Source organism: Pygocentrus nattereri, chromosome 17 (genome assembly GCF_015220715.1).
Source record: "Pygocentrus nattereri isolate fPygNat1 chromosome 17, fPygNat1.pri, whole genome shotgun sequence".
NCBI lineage: Eukaryota > Metazoa > Chordata > Actinopteri > Characiformes > Serrasalmidae > Pygocentrus > Pygocentrus nattereri.
In genome coordinates, this window is record NC_051227.1 from 8555539 (window position 1) to 8582101 (window position 26563).

Consider the following 26563-nt stretch of genomic DNA (forward strand, 5'->3'; position numbering starts at 1 on the left):
AAACTGCCGTAGGCTGGATAGGTGGATGTAAGTAAACACAATGTTATTACTGACATCACAAAAACACTGAATTAAAAGCAGGCCACTGTAAATGGACAGTGGTGGTGATATGAACGAGAGGTCACCGCGTCTACGACTATCCAAAACCACCAGTGAACCTCTTTGGGGACTACTTGGCCTCACAACGTTCTGTATCCCTCCACCAATAGATTAAAAACAATTTTAGGCAAATACTTCTCGAAAATTGTGGTTGGTTAGTGTAGTGGTTAACGCCTCTGCCTTCTACGCTGTAGACTGGGGTTCAATCCCCACCTGGCCAAAACACCCTACACTATACCAATAAGAGTCCTTGGGCAAGACTCCTAACACCGCCTTGGCCTACCTGTGTAAAAAATGATCAAATTGAAAGTCGCTCTGGATAAGAGCGTCAGCCAAATGCCGTAAACATAAATGAAAATATCATCAAACAAAGGCCGTGAATTCATAACCATTTCCTGTAGGAACTTTCTGTGAGGGAGCTTTTAGAGGGGGATGTCTGGTTCCTATCACCACCACTGTGAACAGCTCGTTCTCTAAGTTCCTCAAGAGTGGAACGTTTCACATCAAATCACTTTATAATTCTTAAGTATGTAACGTGACCTGAAGAGCTGGATGCAGTTTGAGTGGGTTGAGACAAGTTTTGAGGATTTGGGTGACTATTGACTTCCAGCACCAAACTTAAGATGCAACATTTGGACCAAACATATCTTGGCTGATCGACTACATTTGGTGCAGGAGGAAAATCGCGCCAATTTGATTTCTCACTGAACCATTCCGTCGAGACACGTACGGTAGGCTTGACCAACGGCTTTTTGGAAAGATTTTTCCTTTTGGACTCATTTTACTCGGACAAATAGTGGTGGAAAATGAAAAATATGCGGTGCACGCACCGGTCAGATACTCATGCACTTTCAGAAGAGAAGCAAACAGTCCAAGCGTTCTCCAAATGGCCTCCACTGTCCGTCGCCGCTTTGAGAGAGGGCGGCGCATCCCACCGGCCCCAGAGCTGGCCGCGTTTTATTGCTAATCCGCCGACGTAGAAAGACACACAGCGAAATCAGGACAAGTACACAAGGTGCTGCCCAAAGGTGGACCAGACGGTTGGCATTGGGTGAACTCTCATAAAAAACAACGTAAATCTGTTCGTTTACGTTAGACGAGTGATCCGGCCCGGCTCTGGGCGGGCACCATGACGGGCACAGCACCCATACGCTCCAGCGTGGCCTGGCTCACGGCGTACGAATGCGTGTGTGTGTGTGGGCCATGGGACGTCCCTGGCGCCGTGGCGACGGTCGGCGGCGGCCTCAGGCTGAGGGAGCCGTTGCTGCGGGTCATGGCGGGTGGGGACGGCGCGGAATTGGTGGTGACCACCAGAGTTTTGGGTGGCGGCAAGGTGTGGCTGCCGTTGGCGTAGGCGGGGCCGCGGGAGGGGATGGTGCCGGCGCTGCTGTGCCCGCCCCCACCAGCTGTAAAGGTCTGGCGCGTGTCGCCGTTGTAGCGCGTGTAGGAGTTGGTGTCGTAGTTGGGCTTGGGGTTGTGCCAGTAGCGACTGTTGTAGGTGTTGGTGGAGGTCAGCGTGTCGTTCTCCGAGGACGAGGCGTCTGCGTGGAAGGCCTTCACTGAAGAAGACCGCTTAGGAGGAAGGTCGTCCTCTCTGAGGAATGAACAGACAGAGATTCCCTCTGAGGTTCCACCCAAGAAAACACATGATCAATAAAAAAAGCTTAATAGCATCTCCAGGAATTCTCTTTTCTATTGGTGACCGTTACAGGTGGACGAGTGTTGACCTCAAAAAAGCCAGCGGCTGCACGTTATATGTAACAAAGCTTGGCAACAAATCAATGCATCCACTCTGAGTGACCATTCAGCCCCTCACCTGATCTCATTGGGGATTTCGTCCTCTTCGTATCTGTTCTTATTCCTCCAGTAGAAGAGACTAACCACCACCAGCAGTGAGCAGATCACCACGGCAAGAACAGCAGTGGCGATGGTTCCGGCAATGAGGCCCACACTCTGAGGCTGAGCTGCAGATCAGAGAGAGATAGAGAGAGAGAGAGAAAGAGAGAGAGAGAGACAGAGAGAGAGAGAGAGAGCGAGCGAAAGACATAGTGTCACTAATGCAATGCACTGATCTTATAAAGCATTCAAAGCTATTGGACTGCCAATGGCGCCCCCATGTGGGGAAATGCCTAAGGTCAGGTTTCCAGCTCGTAATTACACACATCAGAAATCAAACTGGCCCCTGAAATGACCCCATGGCTTTTCTCTATACTGCCACTGTTTTATTGTATTTCAAATTTTATTGTTCCTAAAGAATACAGCTGGACCCTGCTGGACCCCTGCTGGACACAACAAATGATCTGCCATTTCAACTTTCTTTTAACCGTCATGTTGGCTTTATTTTCTCATGGTCTGGGGTCTGAAAGACTACAGTGATGTAGGAGTGAGAATTGTTGTTTTTGGGGTGCGCATTTGAGTAAAGTGCAGACAGGTGGTCCGGAGTCTACAGGACCCTTAAAGTAACATGAGGGAATTCAAGTCAGTATTAAAGAAAGAAGCTGAGATTAGCTCATGATACTACTCATGGTGTATTATTTTACATTTTATTATAATAATGAAAACACCAAAACCACAACAAAACACGTTCAGAAGAATGTGCACACACACACACACACACACACACACACACACACACACACACACACACACACCATCTAAACCACATATCCTTCTGGGTCACGGGGGGTGCTGGAGCCTATCCCAGCTGTCATTGGGTGGAAGGCAGGATACACACTGGACAGGTCGGCAGTCCATCGCAGGGCAGACATACACATTCACACCTTGGGGCAATTTACCGAGTCCAGTTGGCCTGACTGCATGTCTTTGGACTGGGGAAACCCACGCAGACGCGGGGCGAACATGCAGACTCCACACAGAGAGGACCCTGGTTGCCCGGCCGGGGAACCGAACCCAGGCCCTTCTTGCTGTGAAGTGACACCGCACCACGCCACCGTGTCCGGCCCTCATTTTTAAATCAATTTGTATTTCCCTTTTTAAAAAATATTTATTTCAAATATAATTATAATTTATCATTTTTAACTTCATTATTTTTATTTTTACATTTAACATTCAATACTTTATTTATTTATTTAGTTTTACATTTTTTTTGTTTTGGGTTATTTCAAACCTTTTTACATATTTTCCCTTAATGGACTATTTTTTGTTTCTTTTTCTTAATTTTCATCCTCTTAAATGTTAATCTTTCAATTTTGTAAATTATTTGTTGGTAGTGGCATAAAAAAATATTTACATTCATTTTATTTTTTTTGGGAAATAAATTTCCCTAAAGACATGCAGGCATATGCAAAAGTTTGAACACCCCTGAACACAGGTTCTATTTATTTACTGAGTTTGGCATAAATAAAATAGAACTTTTGCACAGTTTCATGTTTGTTTCAGTAAAGTGTGCATTACAGTAATAGTGCGCAGAGGTGTGTTCACTGTAGTGAACGTGTTCATTTATTTATACTTAGAAAGTCAACAAAACGTCATGTGACCAAGGGTGCTCAAACTTCTTCACAGGTCTGTAGGCATGAGCTTCACTAGACGTGTAGACAGGGCGATGTAAACGTGCGTAAGACATAAATCTGAAGGTGTATGTGAGCACCGCCGGGCTCTGATTGAGCCTGATGGCTGATGACCAGGTGGAACTCACGCGTCACCACTTGCAGGTTGAGCAGGCAGGTGCTCTTGCCGATGGCGTTGGAGGCCGTGCACTGGTACAGACCGGAAGTGGTGGTGCTGATGTTCCGTAACGTCACCGTCCCCTGCATCTGATCTGAAAACCAAACAACCACCACGCAGGTCAGTGTCTGAGCTTATTTATAAACCACAGTGAAGTTCTTCTGTTTACAGCTTCGTTCAAACTCTCACAGCTTAATAAATTACAGATTACTGAGTTATCAACTATGTGATGCTAATCCTGTTGCAGCTGCATGTATAAAATAATTGTAGCATACATTCCAAGACTGCTATTAATAATACAACTAAAATTAATAGATATCAATGATTTGAAAAATGACTCCGAAAACTATAAATGAACTAAAATAAGTTCAAATGATCAAATTAATATCCAGAATGAAGTTCTAATGAAATTAAAATCCAGAAATGATTTCTAACAGAATTAATATAAAGTTTTAATAAAATAAATAATCATAATTTAGTTATAACTATATAATTTTTAATAAAATTTTAATAAAATACTAATTTAATTACTTCTAATTAAATTAATATCCAGAATTCATTTCTAACAGAATTAATATAATATTTTAATTAGATAAACAATCAGAATTTAGTTATTAACAATATCATTTTGAATACATTTTTAATAAAAAAACAAAATTAATTCATTCTAATTAAATTTGTATTAATTCTAATGAATTTAATATCCAGAATTCATTTCAAACAGAATTAAAGTAAGTTTTTTATAAAATGCATACTCAAAATTGAGTTATAATAACAACATGTTTAGAATTCATTTCTAATAAAATTAATAAAAAGAATGACGTTCTAATGACAATTTTACTAAACAAATTTCTAAATAAATTAATATCCAAAATGAACTCCTAACATGATTCATAGCAAGATTTAATCAAATTAATAATCAGAATTGAGTTATAGCAATATAATTCAGAAATCATTTCTAAACATTAATCAAAATAACTGAATTAATAGAAATAATACATTATTATAAACAGTAATCTGAATAAACTAAAACATAAATAAAAATGATATCTAGAAATTAAGATTCTCATATAATTATTGCCAATAATAATTTCTAAAATGAACATAAAGAATTATGTATCAATAAAACTCATTTTGAATTTACACTTGAGCTGTAATAACATTAACATTCCTAATGAAGTTCTAACACATTTAATATTCACAATTATAATAACATATAAGTTTATTTTTAACAAAATTAAAGTCCAGAAGAAAACAATAAAATGCAATTAAGACCCAGAATGTCTTTCAAAAATACAAATGACTTCTCTTCCACAAAATATCCGAAATACTGAAAACACACAAATATTGTGGGGTCACAAAATGTATGGCTCTTAATATTTTCTCCATAGTTTATTATTTAAAGCTATTACTCTCTATAATATAAACAAAAGTATACATCTGACAAAATGAGCACTAGAGTATATGTGTATAATAAATAATTGTTAGTTTAATAAATAATTAAAGTAATAATTCCAAAATTAAATTGGAAAATTCACAAAAAAATAGGTCAAGAAATACAGACTTGGATATTAAACCAAACAAATGTCAACATTGTGGAGGCTGTCTGGAATTCTGCTGTTCCAGTTTCATTTCAGTTCCTTCAGTTCCACTAGATGGCGCCAAAGTGTAACATATGATACACAGTAAAGCAGTGAATTGTGCCTCATTCAGTAAAGCTCTGAATAAGGAAGATCACAAAATCACTACATGACATAACATGAGGTCATGTAGCTCAGTGTGTATTTCAGAGCTGCTTTTAGAAGAAGGCTAAAAACACAGTCCTCCGCCACCCTCAGCTGCCGACTGATGGCTGATGCCCGAGAGGGAATTTGGGAATCAAATCAATTAAATCAATTAAGCTGAGCAGGTGGAAGAGGTGAAAAAGAGGCCAGAGACTGTTCTGGAAAGTTTCACAGCCTTGTTTTAAAGCAGCCGGGGGTTCGGAGGCAAACTTGTGGGTTTGGCAAAAAAAAAAAAGAAAGCCAGGAAATGTGTGGCGTCTGAATTTTGCTCTTTAGTTTTGCACTGGAGCGACGAGGCTAATGCGGCTAACGAGAAAATCACGACCACCCGAAGTGAGGCCGGAGTCGACCCGTGCCTTTACCCCCTCACCCAGTTTCACACTTCTTTGTTTAAATATTTGAATAAAACTTTGATGAAATAAAACTTAAAGCTATATAGCTGTTACTCTACCAAAGGAAATACAGGCCTAACATTTGTTGCATAAAAACTAAAAGAAAAAAACAAAACAAAACAAATTTTAAAAAAAAAAGCACTCGATTCCCACCTACGGCAGTGTGCAAAAGTTTAGGCACGCCCAGTCAAACTCCAAGTCGTTGATTTTTTTGTTGATATACCTGTGCATTAATATCTATGCTCTCTGTAGATGATGTGTTTTTAGGTCATTAGACCAGCTGGCTTTTCTACATGTCGTGTTTCATGAGATTATTTTTGATATAGGCATATTTAAATAAATATAGTTTCGCATTTTTTTTTTTTTTTTTTTAAATCGGTCAAAATGTTCTACTACAATCATATTGGAAGTTGCCATAACTTTGGCACACATCAAAGACTGGAATCTCTTAAAGCACATGTTTTAGTAGAAGTTGGTTTAATGAAGCAAAACCCTGGAGTCTTTACATGTTTCTCCAGGTAATAGCGCAAATGTCTTGATGCTTTCGATAGGGGCCTGTTGGGGGCGCTAAAAGCTGTTCTTTTCTCTGCAGTCTGCAGCAAGGAAGCTAAAGGTTCACTGATCAAGTGACACATACAGTTTCATTAGCTTGTGCATGTAAGTGCTGAACTAAAGCAAGAGCTATGAACTTATGAAAACATTTGTGATTCTAATGAGCCTGTGTAGCCTAGTTTTGCTCAGACTATGGAAAGTTAGCCCTGAGCTCTCAAGAGCTCATTACAGTCACTATTTCCATTGAAACAATCAAATTCTGCCAAGTATTTGACTAAAACGTGCAGTGGGGTCACTGGCGTGTCCGCAAGGTGTTTTCCCACTTGTCCCAAACGCTTGTGTCCTCACCGAATGATTCTAGGCTCATTTGTTTGAGGGGTTCATTATCGTATTTGCTTTCAGAGCTTGCTTGAAATGAACCCCAGGTCACTGATTTCAGGAGGTGCAGAGATCGGTTCTCTGGACCGTGCCTGGGCTTGAAAACAGCGTCCACACTTGACCAAATGTTCCGAACTCACAGAACAAGTGGTCCTAGGTGTGGAAAAAACTTGGCAACACTTTATTTGGATAGTCCACTTTAGAGGCTTTGTAGCAGCCTAAACCCAACCCTCACCCTGGTCCTAGCTGTATCCCTGGTCCAAATCTTAACCCTAACCCCACCACTATTTAGAATCAATATTTTAATTAGAGCTGACAATTTGAACATCTGTAGCTCTGTAGGGGACTATAGTAGACAAGAGGGTACCACCCCAGGGACAAGAGGTTACCATCCCAGGGACAAAAGGGTACCACCCCAGGTAGGGGGAGGTACAACCCAGGTACAAGAAGGTACCACCCCATGTACAAGAGGGTACCACCCCATGTACAAGAGGGTACCACACCAGGGACAAGATGGTACTACACCAGGGACAAGAGTGTACCACCCCAGGGACAAGAGTGTACCAACTCTGGAGCAGTTTAGTATTATTATTATTATTATTATTATTATTACTACTAACATACAAGTGCCGTCAAGTCGATTCTAACCCCTGACGACCAGATGGATAGCGTTTCTCCAGAACAGGGGTGCCCCTTTCCTGGTCCTGGAGATTTACCACTCTGCACAGCTTGGTCCCCTAATCAAACACACCTGACCCAATTAATAAAGGCCTTCAGGAGCATCTGAATAGTACAGCCAGGTGTAAAGGATCCGAACTCTCCAGGGTGGTAGATCTCCAGCACCAGGATGGAGCACCTCTGCTCCAGAACATCCTGTCTCTGTTTGGGGAATAGCAGGTTCATGATTCCTCTGATTATCACCTTCCATCTTGTAGCTGGTAATCTTGTTCCTTTACCTTCCAAGCACAACGGTCTTTTCCAGTGAACTGGTTCTTATCAGAATGTGTCCTAAATAAGAACTTCAAGAGTGACCATTTATTACCTTTCCTTATAACCAAATAGTGATTTCAGAATTCAAACACCGGCACCTCGAGTGGTTTATGGAGCACTCGTATGCATCCCTACTAGCCTCAGTGCAAAAGTAATGAAGCACTACATCTGAGGTAAGAGAACCGAACTGTGCCTTTAATCTGGGAGAGAGGAGGAGAACACAACACCGCACAGAAACACAGACGCACTCAGGGCGGAGCAGGAGGGGCGGGCCACTCCACGGGGCAGCTCAGAGGAGCCGAAGAGCGGATTTACCAGCGAATGTGGGGCAGAAGGGCACTCCTACTGCCAGGGGTTTAGTACCTTGCATGGCGGTGTGAGGCAGTTTGGGGATGGACTCGAGCTTCTCCCACGAGTAGGTAGGCGTCGGGATTCCCTCCTCAGAGCCGCACAGCAGCATCACGTCACTGCCCACGTCCAGAGACCCCTGCACTCGACATGACGGCACTGAAGGGGGCACTGAGAGACAGGGAGAGAGAGAGAGAGAGAGACAGAGAGAGAGAATAAGTGTTTACAAAGTGCTGTTCAATGAATAAATAATCATTTTATTTGTATAGATAAATAGAGCAAACAGTAGGGCTGAAAAAGCTGAGTTATTCAGTTTAACAGCTCAGACGTGGTGGTTAATGCAGCTACTCATACAGACAGTAGATGGCGCTGCAGTGCAAATAAATGAAATCTACAGACGAAACCTTTTCACAACAGTTTCTAATATTCATTTGGTTTTAAACTTCTGTGAAATGAGCCCAGGTGTGAACCTGTCTTTAGAAGGTCAGAGCAGAGATCCATCTAGTAGGTCATAACACTACAAATGGCCTTTACATGCCGTCCTGGGTCCTTTCTCTCCTGCTACAGGTTACAGACCTTTAATTATTCATTTAACTTTGTTAGAGGTGTGGATAACGATCTTACCATTCAAAAATCTATCATTTCTCCCAGTTAGTTCCTTAATTCTTGCAAACAGACCAATAATTCTGTAATTTATCTATAAATAAATCTGTAATGTATCATTGTACGGCAATATTAAATTTATTTGGCTTTTATTCCCTGTGTATCTTTATTTACTGTTTATTGAAGTAAGTTACTCAAACAGTCTGTTTATTAATATAAAACATCATGCTAGCATTATCAGCAAAGGACTGAATTCGGAATAGCTGCAATTTCAGTATCCTGAATGGCAATGCACAACTTTTATTCTCTATAAAGAAACTGAGAAGAAGTCTAGCCATTCACTTACAGCACAAACCAGAGGGCCAATTAGCAGAGTTATCTAGTGTTAGGGAAGATATGTTAAAATTATCGATACATATTAATACTGAACACTGTGGAAGAATAAATTGTGATCTCTTTTTTGGCCTCATTGCCCACCACTTACCGAGAACGGTCAGTCCGATGACGCCGATGTTGCGGCCTCCTCGGTCGGGCAGGTTGTTGACCAGGCACTGGTAGGTACCCGTGTCGGACAGCTGCGTGTTGTTGATGAAGATTGAGGCACTTGTGCTTGGCATAGTGGCCACGAAGCCCACCCGCCCGTTCATGTGATTGGCTAAACTGAACACCTGACCACCCTGGTAGATGATCACCTGAAGGAAAGAAGAACAAAAAGAAGAAATGGGGTGATGACTAGGAAGTTTTTCATCAACAGCCCAAAGTTGTAGGTTTTCTGAAGTTTGTTTCTTGGGCTTTGCACTGGATACACAAAGCTAATGAAGCTAACAAGTACAGTAAGCTTATATTCCACCAATTAGCATCGTGCTAACTGCATCAAGTGATGCTTGCTCTACAGTTTTATGCTGGGCTTTGCGCTACACAAAGCCAGTCTCTCTCAAGCGTAAACAAGCATTGGATTAAGAATCCTTTACTAGAAGGAAGTTTAATAGCAAGGTATTCAGTCCAGTCCATAGAGACGCCTCTGTTGGTCCAGATTTTTGTTCTTTTCAAGTTCTAATCATGCCTGAGTTAATGCAGGATGGCACTGTGGTAATTACTTGGCTCAGCATTTGGAACTGGAACACAACTGGCTGAGGGTCCCAGAGGTGCTGATTAAGAACCACCTTCTTTATTACACCCATTTGAAGCAATTTAGAAGAGTTCCTACCTTCTGAGGTATAAATACAACTGGCATGCGGTTGCTGTGGTGCAGTTACAAGCGCTAACCACAAGAGGCCACAGTTTATACTGATTCTTGAGAAACAAAAGCAGTCGTGAAATCCGGATGAAGTGCAACGTGATCAATGAACTTTCTTCTCATTCTGCGAAAGGATAATAAGCACTACACTTATCTAGTTTGATCACGAAACGTGGTGCCCTGAGTTGTGTACAAATTGCTTGAAAAAGCGGCTGTTCTCTCTCTCGCTCACCCGTTGCGAATTCATTCTTCTCCTAAACTTTTCACACTCATTTCACAATAATTTCTACATATTAGCTGAAATCTCACCCAAACATGAACCCAAGCTGAAGGGGAAACATCTGCTCTATACAGCTGAAGAACTAAGTTGGGTGCAAGACTCTTTGAAATGCTCTTCAAACTCTAGCCGAACCCTCTTCTCGGTGGAGGCTCCACAGAAGACCAGCTCAGAGCGGAATAGGTGAGGAACGCTCAAAGCACACAATGGAGCACTTTCCGAATGCAGTATCCGATGCCTCAGTTGAAGTGTGCAACAAAATTTAGACACACAAACAATAACAAGACCACGCACACAAACATATTGGCCCTTACTTGCCACAGCTGTGCAAAAAGAGCATTCAGTGATGTACAATCTACACTGCGTCTGATTCTTAAGCTTCGGTGCGTGAAATCAAGCGCCAGCCTACCAGCACCAGACATGTATCACGCCTGAATTCATGTAGATGTTTTGGTAATGAGCCAAGATAACAACAGAATTCAGCAGCTCATGAGGCAATGACTGGGCTCATAGGCGGAGTTTGAGGTTTCACTGCTCCCCCTATTGACCAAAGTTTATAGCAGTAAAATTATGATCGCTGGAAAGAATATAGTGTGAAATACACAGAAAGACTTTCTTATTATTGTTATTATCGATGGCATTTTTTCAGGTTGTTAAGCATTTACGCTCAACTGTTTGCCTGTCCTCCATCTGTCCCTCTGTCTGTTTGTCCGTCCATCTGGTTATTTCTTCTCTTTTAATGACGCACATATCAGGGACCTGAGACTGCTAAAGAAACGTGAGCGAGCTCCAAAGTCAAGTTCACCCGTCTTTAATTCAGTTATTGATGCCTGTCGGAAACTCATTTCACCATCAGGATATTCAAGCTGTACTTAAAAATGCTGACAGTTTTCCTGAAGAACCCCAGGGCAGATGATACATTGGGAAGTTTACTGTTGTGACCTGTTATAAAGGAACATATTATTAAATATCACTACTAAGCTACTGAAATTCAACTAGATCAGTTCTTTTTCCCAACAATCCCAAGCAATCTTTGCCCCGGGAAGCTTCGTCGTTAGGGCTCCGACATCTGATTACATCACCCCATCATAAGGACCTACACTGTATCGGATTGGTCCTTGCACTGGAAAGAGGTAGGGAGTCGTCTAGGGCCCCACATGAGCCAAGGACCCCATGAAAATATAAATGAGATACACTGCAAAAAACAGAATCTTGAACCTAAATTCTAGTTGATTTATCTAATGGTTCTTATTTTGAGATGGTTGTGCACTTATTAATATAATGTTACACACACACACTCACAGACACCTAGCACACACAGACACAGACACAGACAGACATACACACATACACTCTCACACATACACACACAAACACACAGACACATAAATTTATCTGCCAATTCAATGATGTTACATACACACACACGGACACCTAGCACACGCTCACACACGCTCACACACGCTCACACTCCTAGCGCACACACATATAAACACACACACACATACACACACACACACAGACAGACACACACACTCCTAGCGCACACACATATAAACACACACACACATACAGACAGACACACACACTCCTAGCGCACACACATATAAACACTCACTCATACACACACACACAGACACCTAACACACACATACACATGCACACACACGTGCACACACACACACACACACACACACACACACACACACACACACACACACAGACACACACAGACCTAGCACACACACACACAGACACACATACAGTCACACACCATAGTGTTGTTTAACTTCATGTCTGTTGAGATTCGGTAGTTAACACACACAAACATACAAGCTGCAGTGCTGCTTAACTACATGTCAACTGCAGTGCTGTGGTATATATACACACACACACACACACACACACACACACACACACACACACACACGCGCGGCAGTGTGGTGTAGCTGTGTGGGTTGCGGTGCGGTGGTTTCCTGAGAGCGCTTTGCTTTTGTCCTTTTATGCACAGTTGAATAGGCAGCTCTTCAGCTGTGATGAACAGCAGTGAGCCCTGCAGTCCCCTAGTGTGTGTGTGTGTGTGTGTGTGTGTGTGTGTGTGTGTGTGTGATCTTAGAGAGTGAGTGAATGAACGAGAGATGTGCACAGAAATGAGACGAGCTGGGGGGTCAATGATTTGTTCTTGCTACCTCCACTTTCTTTCCTTCCCACCACAGACAGACTTCAGCATCTAAAACAGTGACTGAAGCTTCTACAGTGCAGTGGTCATAATGAGCACTGACCAGTACTAGCCTGACCGTCAGTAGGTGCTGCATTGGCCAGCTAGCTAACCGGACTAACCAGCTGACTCCCTGGAAGTTAGGGGACCAGCCCTGTGACCGGGAGGTTGCCGGTTTGATGCCCTGAGCTGACAGTCCATGACTGATGTGCCCCTGAGCAAGACACCTAAGCCCCAACTGCTCTCCAGGCGCTGAGGATAGGGCTGCCCACCGCTCTGGGCAAGTGTGCTCACTGCCCATTAGTGTGTATGTGGTGTTTCACTGCACGGGTGGGTAAGATTGCGGAAGTGAAACTTCCCTGCTGTGGGGCTAATAAGGGTCACTAAATCTTAATCTTATTGGCACAAAACAAACAGAATGGTTAGTTGTTTATCTTGCTAATTCATTAGAGTAACAAAAGCAAGACTGCAGCTCACTAACTTTGCTTTCCTGGTGACTAAAAGAGGCTTAAAAAGCCTAAAAGAAGTAAAGAGCAACCCAGACTGCGAGCATATGTCAGTCCGCCGGTTTGAAAAGGTCGATGCTAGGCTTGGGAATCTTTAGGCACCTCACGATTAGATTCGATTCCGATTCAGAGGCTGCGATGCGATTATAAAACAATTAATGATGCATCTATTTCTCTATACAGGATTTCTATTTTCTCACCGTCTCAGGACTTGGTACTTTTAAGGCAAAGTATCTGTAATGATCCCTAAACAATTTACTCCCAATATCTTTTATTAATAAATCAATGGAAGTGATGTGGCTGAACTAGAGGGCTCATTCACTGCTCTTGTTCGGAACATACGAGATGCTGCTGCCACTCATCTGTGATAAAATGCGTAGATGGGTTATTTGCAGCGTAGTGGGAAATACATTTTTAATTCATAGAAAGGCAAAAATTGCTGCATTTTAGCCACACACACACACACACACACACACACACACACACACACACAAATAAATTTATATGGCAGGTACTATAAACAGCTTCTCTGAGGGTACAAATATCATTTCTATTTTCTTTTTTTAAGCTTTACACATAAAACATATTACGCTCTATATGTTTCTTTTTTTCTCTCCTTTATTCCCCCTTGTAATTTTAGTTTGCTTGTATGTTTGCAGTTTGTTGTCCTCCCTGTACACGATGGCAGCATACATGAAAAGAAATTTGTAATACGATTAATAAAGAAAAACTGGTCCTCTACAGGGGGGCTGGTGAAGAAACAAAAAATAAATAAAGATTTTAAAATAGCGACCTGACGAGGCCTAGTACAGCATCTTAAATGATCTACTGACTGAAGCAAAAAGGTTTCTTTTTAGAGTGACCGCTGACCAACGCTGCAGATCAGGGATGCGGAAAGTTGAGGGGACTGAACACGGTGGCGCACCCCCTGATTTTTGCTTACTAAGTCAGTGGGTTTATTATCTCACTAATCTGATGTCGCTGCTGCTGGAAAAAAACCTCATCTTGCCTCATCAAACCTTGTCGATTTTCAGTTTTTGACCTCATTTGAAAACAACTGTTGCCCTTCATATTGTGTGGAAATTTTATAATGAATAAACCAAAATAAACGGCTCAAAAGACGTCCGGTTCCATTGACTTCCATCAAAAGCAAAGCAGGTTTTTTCCTTCTCGTGTAAAGTGACCGTTTTGGAGATACGAGGTTTTGCTCTGACGATATATCGCTACTAAAATGACAACAGCTAGCTATGCTTGCTTCTGCGCTGACTGCAAACCCTGTAGCGGCAGTTTTATTTATTTATCTATTTTGGTTCAAAGACAATCTCATTGCATTACCGTTAGCAAGACGCTTTCCTGATGATTGCAAGATGCTGAAACTGTTCATGACCAGAACAGTTGTTGCAGCTTAAACTGTCCAGATAAAGGAAACGCAATAACTGTAACTGCTATCATTTTAAAATATGCACGAAAAATTCGTTTAATAACGGCAGAGCTGGACTCGCTCCACTGCTCGGGCGTCTGTGGTCTTCACGTCACACTGAGGCACAGCCCAGCCTGTACGTATGACCGTGTGCGCATTGCTGGTCACGGTCATGGCAGGAAAAGGAGGTCATTGTCCTCGTGCAGATGTTTTCGCTCCCTAAGAAGCATCTTGGCACGGGCTGTGCCATCCTTTGCCATGTTGGCCCCACCGACCCACCATAATCCATCTCCAGCGTGGCCTCGGACATAAAGGCGGGCGGATCACCACGCCTGATGTTTCTGACCTGGACGCTGGGCGCGGGGAACCAATGACCTGGACTGTTATCAGTGGGGGCAGAATGACCACATTGGAGCGGTCACAATCAGAACAGCTCAGAAATGAGATCTTACTTACTGCGTCTGTCCTAAATATCACAGATCAGAGCGGCAGTCGCAGCGCTGTGCGAAAGTTTTGGGGTCCCTGGTCGAACGAGACGTTTTTGACACTGCCATGACATAAAAGCGACAAATCTTGTTCAGAAGAGGTGACGTAACTCTCCCTATAGCTTTTCTACATCACCTTTTGGTTTCAGCTTAGAAACCTTGATGGAGGTGATACTGAGCATAGTACCGGGCACTAGGTTTGCCTAATGGGAATGGGAAAAAGGCAGAGCGGAGCCAAGCCATGTGGGGGAAAAGTGGCTTTAGGTGTTTAGAGCAGTGGTTCCCAGACTGGTCCTCAGGGTCTGCTGGACGTCCACATTTCAGATCTCTCCAGTTGAGTTGGTTAAGCAGTGACTTTGAGAGCCCACTGTAGATGCTTCCCTTGCATTTAGTGCACATTCAACTAAATGTCTGTGCACTTTTCACTTGACCCTACCCCTGGCCCTAATCCTAACCTGGCAGTGCTCAGTCCTGGTCCAGGAGATCTACGACCCTGTAAACCCAACACACCTGACTATAATATTCAGAAGCTCCTGAAGTCCTTCATTACCTGTGTAACGTGACAGAATGAGTACAACGCTCGCCGATAAACAGGGAAAAGAGGCTTTAATGTTTGAGCCCTGATCCAAAATTGTGGTCGATAAACAGGCACAGGTCAGATCCAAATCAATAAATGCAAAAAACACAAACACAAGGCAAACGTTGAAATACAGGAAAGCAGGTCAGAACAATAAAGGAATGGACTGGTCAGTAGCTCCAGGAAAGAAGCCTTACCTCGCAACGAGCTGAACTAAAAGCCTTACGAACAACAGGTGAAACACATCCGTATTCTGGAGATGAGGTGATTGGAGTGTGTCAGAAAGTGGTAGATCTTCAGGACCAGGATTAGGCAACCCAGTCCCAACCCTTTTGAACCTTAAACTGAAAACCTAATCCTAACCCTTAGCTGGTCCTAACGGTGCCGGGGACCAAACCTAAACCCCAAGATTGTTGAGAATCCACCAGATAGTTCGTTAACAATTTGAACATCTGTGTAATCTTTTGGGGGCTGCCTAAATAACGTGGGACCAACAAAGATGGTCCACATTCTCTTCAAATCATATATGTAAAACTACACCATGCCTTTGTTGGCACTGGCCATAGCTGTGATTCCCAAGTGTTAGCCGTCTCCGTAACAGGAGGAGGAACGTGGCCACAACAAAATGACAGATGACCAGTTGACTATCGATATCCAGCTCACTCCACTGGTCATATCAGAGAGCGGACAGATCATTAGACCCGAGGGTGCTGTTGAAATGCTACACAGAAATCCATTTCCTTTGCCCCTCAGATCAATTACAGAGAATAATAACTGTAGTTTGCAGGGAAAAAAAAACTGTTGGGTCCCTGGACTGGCTTGGACACTACAACCTGTATGGCTCTGACCATTTCTTAGGTGGACTTCTTAGGTGGACACTGAGGTCATTTAAACCTGGAATATTGCGAATCTGAAGCAGTTTGCTACAGATTGTATGATGAACCTCAGAATATTTTATATACATATATATCAATGCCATCAGAACAAAAGTTGGTATCTCCAAATTGGCAACTTTACAGGATAAGCAAAAAATATACTTTACTAGTAGTTAAAATACTCTAGATAGATACTCTACTATACTCTAATATACCCTACTAAAAATATACTCTAAAATATACTCTACTCTACTTAATGTAAGTCAATGGAACCAGAATTTTTTCAAAGTCATTTTGGGCCGTTTCTTTTTGCACATTCATCATGCAATTTGCACACAATGTATACATTATATATATATATGGTGGTGCTTTCACACTCGTGGTAGCAGGAGACGAACTCTACAACCCACACAAGTGGCTCAGGTAGTGCAGCTCATCCAGGATGGCACATCAATGCGAGCTGTGGCAAGAAGGTTTGCTGTGTCTGTCAGCGTAGTGTCCAGAGGCTGGAGGCGCTACCAGGAGACAGGCCAGTACACCAGGAGACGTGGAGGAGGCTGTAGGAGGGCAACAACCCAGCAGCAGCCCCGCTACCTCTGCCTTTGTGCAAGGAGGAACAGGAGGAGCACTGCCAGAGCCCTGCAAAATGACCTCCAGCAGGCCACAAATGTGCATGTGTCTGCACAAACGGTTAGAAACCGACTCCATGAGGATGGTATGAGGGCCCGACGTCCACAGATGGGGGTTGTGCTCACAGCCCAACACCGTGCAGGACACTTGCCATTTGCCAGAGAACACCAGGATTGGCAAATTCGCCACTGGCGCCCTGTGCTCTTCACAGATGAAAGCAGGTTCACACTGAGCACATGTGACAGACGTGACAGAGTCTGGAGACGCCGTGGAGAGCAATCTGCTGCCTGCAACATCCTTCAGCATGACCGGTTTGGCAGTGGGTCAGTAATGGTGTGGGGTGGCATTTCTTTGGAGGGCCGCACAGCCCTCCATGTGCTCGCCAAAGGTAGCCTGACTGCCATTAGGTACCGAGGTAAGATCCTCAGATGCCTTGTGAGACCATATGCTGGTGCGGTTGGCCCTGGGTTCCTCCTAATGCAGGACAATGCTAGACCTCATGTGGCTGGAGTGTGTCAGCAGTTCCTGCAAGATGAAGGCATTGAAGCTATGGACTGGCCCGCCCGTTCCCCAGACCTGAATCCGATTGAGCATCCAATCTGGGACATCATGTCTCGCTCCATCCACCAACGTCACGTTGCACCACAGACTGTCCAGGAGTTGGCGGATGCTTTAGTCCAGGTCTGAGAGGAGATCCTTCAGGATGATTTCCATTGATGATTTTTGTGTGATTTTGTTGTCAGCACATTCAACTTTGTACAGAACAAAGTATTCAAGGAGAATATTTCATTTATTCAGATCTAGGATGTGTTATTTGAGTGTTCCCTTTATTTTTTTGAGCAGTATTTATACACACACACACACACACACACACACACACACACACACACACACACACACACACACACACACACATATTAGCAATACCAGAGCAGTGCCCTAGCAACACCTTAGCAATCAGTTTACTACAAAACAAAGCAAAAACCTTTACTACAATAAACGATGTTACTATTTTTCAATGTAATGTTTTTTTGAAAATTACCCAAAACTCAATACGGTTTTTATTATAAGTGAAATAAATGAAAGGTTGTCTAACTTTTTTCCACAATACTGTCTATACAAGATTATAGACAAGAGTATACACAATAAAATTGCTAATTTAAAAATAATATATATTTTACAAAATAAAAATCTTTAATATTGTTGGAAAAGTATCCCAGGCGGCTACTAATGAATCTGCTTGAGAGAAAGCCAAAGTAGTGCGATTTGCTGGTCAATTCCATGTGTTTACTGTTGTCTGAAAATATGAAAAACAGGGAAAAATATGAAAAACGTTTACAAATGCATCTAAACTTTTGACGGGTAGTGAATTCGCAATACTGTGTATTGTCACTGATACACTGGCTCGGAATGGACACTAAGAAAGCAGACAAATGAGCCCTAAAGCCTCGGGAGCTACTCTATTTAAGCGTCTTTGGGTCTAAAGCGGGTTTGTGTGTGTGTATGATGGCTTTGCGTGTGGATCCAGAGGAACAGCTGCTCCGGCTCTGCCCGTAACTCGCTGGGTTAATTAGTGCAGAAGATTGTTATGTGCTTGAAGTTGAAAGAGTTGGAGGCAGGTGAGCAACTGAGTGAATCTGTGTATTATGTGTGAGAGCGTGTATGTGGGTTAGGTGGGGTTAAAAGCGACGAGGGCAGGTGATGCGGGCCCGCCTGCAGCCGCGTATGAAAGAAAATTGCTTGGAAATCAAAGGGGCAGAAAACCTGCGCTCAGCCTGAGAGACATTGGACAACCATTAAAAACTGACCCTGCTTTGTGGTACGTTTGATAGCTGAGGTTCCACCCATTACCCGGGGGTCTGTGCGCAGATGTGTGGTCTTTACAAACTACCCACAAAAAGACTGGCTGGGGTTTATACAATTCTTTAAGCCTGCTCAAATAGTTCAAATGCTTTCTGCTTTGCCTTGAAATAAACTGAGAGCCCATATTCTTTCATTTTGGGGACACTTTATTACTGTATTTATGTCTTTTACATTTTATGTGTTTAAAATCAAGGACACAGCCATGTAGTCTCCACAGACAAAACAATAGCTGTAAAATGGGTCGTACTGAAGAGCTCAGTATCTTTAGACGTGGCACTGCCATAGCGTCCCAATTTGCCACAAGTCTGTTGAAATTTACACCTTGCTAGATCTGCCCTAGACAACTGTAAGTGCTATTACTGTGACATGAAAGCATCTATACAGTTGCAAACCTATACAGTTGGACCACCTAGTGAATAAAAATGACCTATTCCCTACTGGACTACACACTATAGTGTTCCAATCTGCTTCTGGAAGCAACAACAGCATAAGAACCATACGTCAGGAGCTTCACGAAATGGGTTTCCATGGCTGACCAGTTGCATACAAGCCCAAGATCACTATGTGCAATGCCAAGAGTTGGCTGGAGGGGTATAAAGCGCCGCCACTGGACTCTGGAGCAGTAGAAACGTGTTCGCTGGAGTGATTAATCAAATTTCACTATCTGGTAGTCTGATGGATGAATCTAGGTTTGGTGGATGCCAGGAGAACCTTACCTACCAACAGTAAAGTTTGGTAGAGGAGGGATAATTAACCGGGGCTGTATTTTTAGGGTTTGAGCTCCTTAGTTCCATTGAAAGGTCACTAAATAAAGACCTGGCTTGATGGGTTTGGTGTGAAGGAACTCCAGGGGCCTGCACAGAGCCCCGACCTCAACCCCACTGAACACCTTAGGGATGAACTGGAATGTTGATTATGGGCCAGTATTTCTCATCCAACATCAGTGCCTGACCTCACAAATGCACTTTTGACTGAATGGGCACAAACACCCACAAACACACTCCAAAATCTTGTGAAAAGCTTCCCAGAAGAGTGGAGGCTGTTATAGACGCAGTGGGGGCAACTTCATATTAATGTCCACAGTTTGGAATGGGACATCCAACAAGCTCATAGAGATGTCAGGTGTCCACATACGTTTAGCCATACAGTGAACTACTTAACAAAATCTCTACTGGTAATTCATGACAGCATACAACAGTTTTGTGGCAGAGTAAAAGTGTTCAGGTGTTTAAACCACCTTTGGGCTGAAAAGAGTTTCAATGTGCTTTTAACAAGTTTGGAAAAGAAAACCGTCCAATCATTATTCAGACTAAACCTGCCCTTCATACCAAGGAAGACACTTTGATAAGCACGAAGCTGAGTGATGACACTAAATACAGTATACCCAAAGGATTAGGACTTAGCTTTTGTATGCTTATAAAACCTTTGCAGGTGCTTTTTCTTATATAACTGAATCTGGATAAAACACATCGTCCCACATGCTTCCAGGGAGGCGAAGAAAGAGGTTCTCTTGTTTATCCAAAACCACGATGGTGAATGTGACAGTCACACACTCTCTTCATTATTAAACAGCTGTTATTCAGCTGAATGAAGGGTTTGATGTGATTTGAGATGCTGAGTCTTGCTGTGCTGGCAGGCTGTCTAGCATGGACGTATTTATGGAAAACTTGGCTCAAGCTGCTAATGGTGTTAAATAATGAGTGAAAACCTGTGAGGAAGGCAGTTATGCCCTCATTATGCCATCGCTCTTTGACGTGATTGGAGAATAGTGTCTATTAGTACAAGACAATCCAGTAAATGTAAAATTTGAACACATCTGATTATAAACTGAGACTCTTCTCAACAATCTGATGGAAAATCTCCATTTACATGCTCACTACAAGTAATCCGATCCAGAATTACACACATGCGTGGAGAACCGCTTAGTGTAGACGTTACCACGACAACGAGCATCACGTGAGTCCAGTCAGAGTGAGATGAGCAGCAGTGAGCAGTGCTTGTGTTTTTTAACTGTTTTGAAATGACATCAGACTCAGGAAAATGTCCTTCACATGTCCTTATTAAAGAAGGCCGAGAGGAAGACATCGTGTTCTTAGACACATAAGCTGGACGTCCATCCCACCGCCGTCTTTTAAAGATCAGAGCATGAACTTCGTCTCCTCTGTAGACCAGTTTCTGCTCCGTCGTGTTGAACGGTATAAACTCTCAGTATGATGTGATGCACATCCAAATGGACTTAAACATTCCGACAGGAAATGTAATCAGATACAGGCGTTTACACTGATATTATTCTTCTATATAACGGATTATTTATAGGGTTACCCACCTCGTTCAATCAGATAGAAGCTGTTTTCTCAATGGCCTCAATCAGACTAGACTATTCTGACTGAAGCACATGCATGGATATGTTCTATTCCAATTGTTGTGTGACTGGACTGGTTCTATGACTTTTGGCCTTTTGTTTGATATGAGCAAGTTTGTCATAATTCTAAATATTGCTAAAAAGACATTCTGGCCAAAACGATAAAGTGAACCACTGGGACATCACTTGGAAATATGTCTACTTTCCTTGTCTAGAGTGTCACGGTAGCCTCTAAGACAAGATTTTCTAGTTTAAAGACTACAAAAACCCAATGATGCGCTACACGGTGGATACTATTGAGATTTGTCTATATCATATATATTATGCTACACTTGCAGGCCACTTCATAAGAATCCCCATGTAGCTCCACTGCACATACAAAAACAAGGGAACCGATGGAAATTACAGGTCTGGTTCTAGTTCTAGTTCATTTTTTGCCTGCTTGAGAGACAACTAGAACTGCGATTCATGACTAAATGATTCCTCGAATTTGGCTTATTAGCTAACTTGACCTTATGTCACCTTAACAAGCACTTTTCAAAGCAATAACTGTAAAAAATAATGATCAACATATAAACACACCACTGCAGTTCACCTCCTGGTGCACTTCTTGGTGATACAGTGCCTGACCTGGAAAAGTACCGAATTTGTATGCTTGTCGTTCAGCTGCAAGTGTTACCAAAGACAGGAGAGAACATCCTTGACTACCATTAGGTCCTCTGTTGGTACCAACCTTCAGGAGGGACCAAAAACCCTAAAACTGACAGGTTCAGTACTAGATCGATGACCACTGGGAAAAACACAAGTCCAGTTTTCTGGTGCTAAAGGTTTGAATACTTTGTGCACCAGAAATTGCCCTTAAATTAGAAATTAGCCATTTTCTAGACCAGTGGTTCTCAATCTTGCTTCTGGAGAATGACTATCCTGCATGTTATATTGTTTTCCATGCTCCAACATGTCCAGTCAACCTCTGGAAGTTCTTTTCAATTAGTTTATTAGTTGCATCAGATGTGTTTGGAGCAAGGAAACTCTAAAAGTTGCTCCAAGACCAGGACCAGGATCAAGGACTACTGCTCTAGCCCTTCGTCAGTGTTCAGTTTCTGGTGGTGGTGCACAACCCAATGTTCAACAGTGATCCTGGGGTCAGAAACTGATCAGTAATGAACTCTGGGAGTTAATAAAATGTGCAGCAAAAGATGAAGTACAGTCCCTAAGACTGCCTTCCACTTCAGAACCTTTGGTAGCCAAAAACTGGACTGGCGCTTTTTACATTGGTCATCAGTCCAGTACTGAAGGTTCAAGTTGTATGGTTTTGGTACTTGGTCAAGACCTGGACCAACAGGACTGAATCTTGCTTGGGGGCATTCTCTTTTATAACACTTGCAGCTAAACAATTTACCACTTACCGTGTTTGCTATAGGGTAACTCTACACCTATTCAGTGGACATGTGTGGTAGATGGAGCCTATAAAGTGGTCAATTAGAGGACAAATGTGGGACAGTGCTTTACCTGCTCTGGCTGGTTAGCATTGGCCAGTGGTGTGACCATCCAGATGATGTAGAGGTTGTTGAGTGCGGCGCTGGTGGTGAAGGTGCAGGGCAAGATTGCCGCCTGGCCCCTGGCGACCTGGACGCTGCTCTGGCTGACGGTCACTTCCAATGAGCGAACACACACTGCAAGAGAAAGGCCAGAGTTAGTCACGTAGCAAGAGTAATTATGTCCAGTTGCCCAACCACCCACCATTCAGCCTTGTTGTCGTTCGATCTACGAATTTAACCAACTCTTCATTCGACCATTTGCTGGTGGTCAATGCGATGGAGAACAGCATCAACACTAAAACATGCTAACATGCAACTCTGAACTTGGTAACTTGGTAAACTTACAGTTTAAGAGGAATTGCAACAATATTTCCTCAAGCTCTGGGAGTGTTTTGCTGAGAAAACTGTAAATAAACTTGAGATAAAACTTTGTACAAAGCCTAATAGATTAGTGCTTTATAATTATGTACAGGTCAGTATTCATTTAAAAGGTATTAGTGACATGTTACATCATGTTTATGAATAATGAAAGAGGTACTTATAGTATGTTATTCCAGCCTTATGTCTAGGAGTTCATAATTGTGCTTACAAAGCATTGTTATCCAAGTTCCAAATAGTTATAAGCACATTCATAACCACTTGTGAATATAGGTATGAGGTTTTACCACACTTTCTTTGACACCCACCTTCATAAGCCATTCTAAATGTGCTCAGAACTCTTTGTGACTTGGTAACAATGCTTTGTAAGCGTATTTATAAACTTCAACAGGCTGTAATAACACATGTGCAACTATGTTATAGCGCCTTTGAAATAGATAATTACCTGTGTATAACTACAAAGCACCTATAATGCATATTAACAGATATAAGATTTTTATTAATGCTACAAATAGCATCAGTAAGTTCAAAGAAACATACTTTCGGTTTTTCCACATTGGAATGTTAAATGTGACATATATTGTTTATCGTTTATTGTTTCAGGATCAGGCTGGAGAGCTTCCTGCTTCCTGATGTTTTAGATTAATTAAGTTTTGTTATGAATAAATAATTGTCACATCTGTTTGTCTTACAATGACCAAATAAATGGCTAATTGACTCTGAAGGCCAGGAAGCTCTCGTAACTGATTCTTAACAATGATTTTTATAAGTAGTTAACATATAAGTGCTTTATACTAACGTACAGGTCATTATCCATTTAAAAGGCATTACAATGAACAGCGATTACTTGGGTTACTACATGTTTATAAGTCCAAAAAAATGAATTATAGCTCCTTATTTGAGCTTTATGAAGCATCATCCGAGTTTACAAATATGCTTCTTAATACGGGCTTTATAGAAAGCTGACTCAGGCCTCTTTACAGTAGTGGTGATGGGAACCAGGGGTCACAGTGTCTACAACACAAATTTTGCATGACATTTTATTTACGACCCAAAACCACCAGTGAACCTACACAGTGTTTATATGGAATGTTAATGACGATGAAATAGTGAGTCTGGAAAAATACGCTTTCTTTGGGGACTATTTTGCCTCACAACGTCCCTGCAAGGCCTCCTCCACCACAGATTCAAAATAGACTGTAGAAGAAAAGCTTGTGCTAAAACTCATCAGGCGACACATTCGTAACCATTTGCTTCAGACGTCTGGTTCCCATCCCTGCCATTGTGAACCATGTCCCCTTTAATAGTCCTCTTTAATCTCGCCTGGGCAGCTTCACTGTAATTACAGGTACATCTCACAGATGGGAAGGGTTGTTCACCATCAGCATGATAAACATCCTGCTAGGCTGGCATGATGAGGCGAAACGCAATCAACGCAGCACGTGAGACGCAAACGTGGCCTATTTCTGCTCCGGCTAAACGCATTAGACTCCAATTGGGTTCCTGCCTCTGAAAGATACATGCGCAGTCAAGGGAATCGCATCCGGACATGTATTCAAACAAAGCGTAGCGAGAACAACGTTCCTAACTCATCAGTCAGGCTGCTTTAAAATCGCGATCCGAAACGCTGCGCTCAGACGGCGTTAGCCATTCGCCTCGTTAGCAGGTATACAGATGGCGGCTAGACTGAATTAGGCCCTTAACGAGAGGCACCACGCCGCTAATTGGAAAAGACGAATGGTCGCCTTGGTTAACGGCGTCACATGACATCCATCCAGCCAATCACGCGAGAGGAGGCCTCAGATCACCAGCTGGGCTGGTATCAGTACCAGATTGCTTGCGAGTCCTTCCAGCTCTTGACTGCGAAATTCCCTTTGTTTTTTGGATTTAGCACTTTGGAAATATCACTAGTACTGCCTGCCAAATTCACTGTTCCCAGAAATGGTAAAGCATCCCAAAATATGAGCAACTGTCTGGGAGTAAAAACCCTGTGAATTGACCAGTTGTCAATGATACAAACCAATTTCAACACCTAAATAGTGTCTATATTTCATTTTGAAGGTGTTTATCTGAGAGACTGATGTGAAATAGTCATTCATAACTTATAGGGATCTACAGTTGCTTTGACTGCACTGTAATATATTTCACTGAAAATTACTGGCCACTAGTCGCACTACTGTAGCTGTACATACCAAACCATATTAACAGTAAATAATTAACAGCCTATTTGAGCCGTGATCTCAAGATAACAAAAGCTAATCTTAAGATCACAACGCAAGTCGATTCTTATCTTGAAATTATGAATTAACTATCTAGAGATTTCAAGATAACAAATGTTGTTAATCTTGAGATCACAACATAACTAAATCAGTTGTTACCTTGAAATTACGACTTATCTTGTCATCTTGAGATTACAAAAGTATGAAACTGTAAATGCTATAATACAATAAATTACACTTGTACAAAAGCATTTTTTGAAATAAATGGCCATTAGAAACCAACAAATGACTACATATCAGCCAAATAAACACTCAAAATTAAAGGGTTATTTTAACAAATGACATTTTTTACCAGTTATATACCAGATATATTATTCATTATTATTTAAATGTAAATAATATATTATTTACCAGAGACTGGTAATTATATATTGGTTTTTGTGGTGAAGTTCATATAGGTACCTATGTGGGAATGTGAAAATTGACTGTAAAAATGTAACGTAACAGTGTTTAAATATCACTATTCTATACAGCAACGTTTATATAGTTTTACAAATTGTTACTGTAAAAATCACAAGATTGGTATGTATTACTATTTACAGTGTTTTGGTGTTTTGGAAATGGAATTTTCCGTTTTTCTATTTACAGTTTTTTACAGATGCTACTTAACAGTATTTCTCCATTAATTTTATGGACGTTTAACAGTGTAAAAAACTATCAGCTGCTAATAAATCAGATTAATGAGTTAAGTTTACCAACATATTATTTTTAGAAGCGAAAACTTTCGTACATTTAACTCCGTAGGGTCTTACTGTTCGCTCGTCTTGTATGAAGCTGTATCCTCAGGTCACAGACTGGCAGCCAAACAGAAAATATTGAACATAAAACATTTCTCAAAGCTGAATGCTAAAAATCTATTTTCATGACCGGTTGTGAGAAAGTGACCAAAGCGAATTGCCTGAAATGCAGGTAAGTAGGAATCTGCTTGCACGTGGGCATAAAAAGCCCACCCCAACCACCCTCTTAGCACTGACCCCATTTTTACGTATAGTTTTGATGAATCCTCTACTTTACATGTGCTACTTTTTCTAGCCTCGCCAATTAGAGGGACCTAAAACAGCCGCAGGCCCGAAAACCGAACTCCACAC

The 26563-nt window shown here is 42.1% G+C and overlaps 1 protein-coding gene across 1 annotated transcript in view; it reads right to left on the reverse strand.

Moving 5' to 3' along the window:
- Positions 1-443: 443 nt before the first annotated feature.
- Positions 444-26563, reverse strand: part of igsf11 (immunoglobulin superfamily member 11) — a 156611-nt gene continuing 130491 nt past the window's right edge. Inside the window, exons 2-7 of the mRNA XM_037546351.1 lie at positions 22790-22953; positions 9315-9522; positions 8243-8398; positions 3755-3877; positions 1916-2063; positions 444-1693 (exon numbers count right to left, since the gene is read on the reverse strand). Of these exons, the coding sequence (XP_037402248.1) occupies positions 1192-1693; positions 1916-2063; positions 3755-3877; positions 8243-8398; positions 9315-9522; positions 22790-22953 (1301 nt within the window). The 3' untranslated portion in view covers positions 444-1191. The remainder of the gene's footprint in view (positions 1694-1915; positions 2064-3754; positions 3878-8242; positions 8399-9314; positions 9523-22789; positions 22954-26563) is intronic.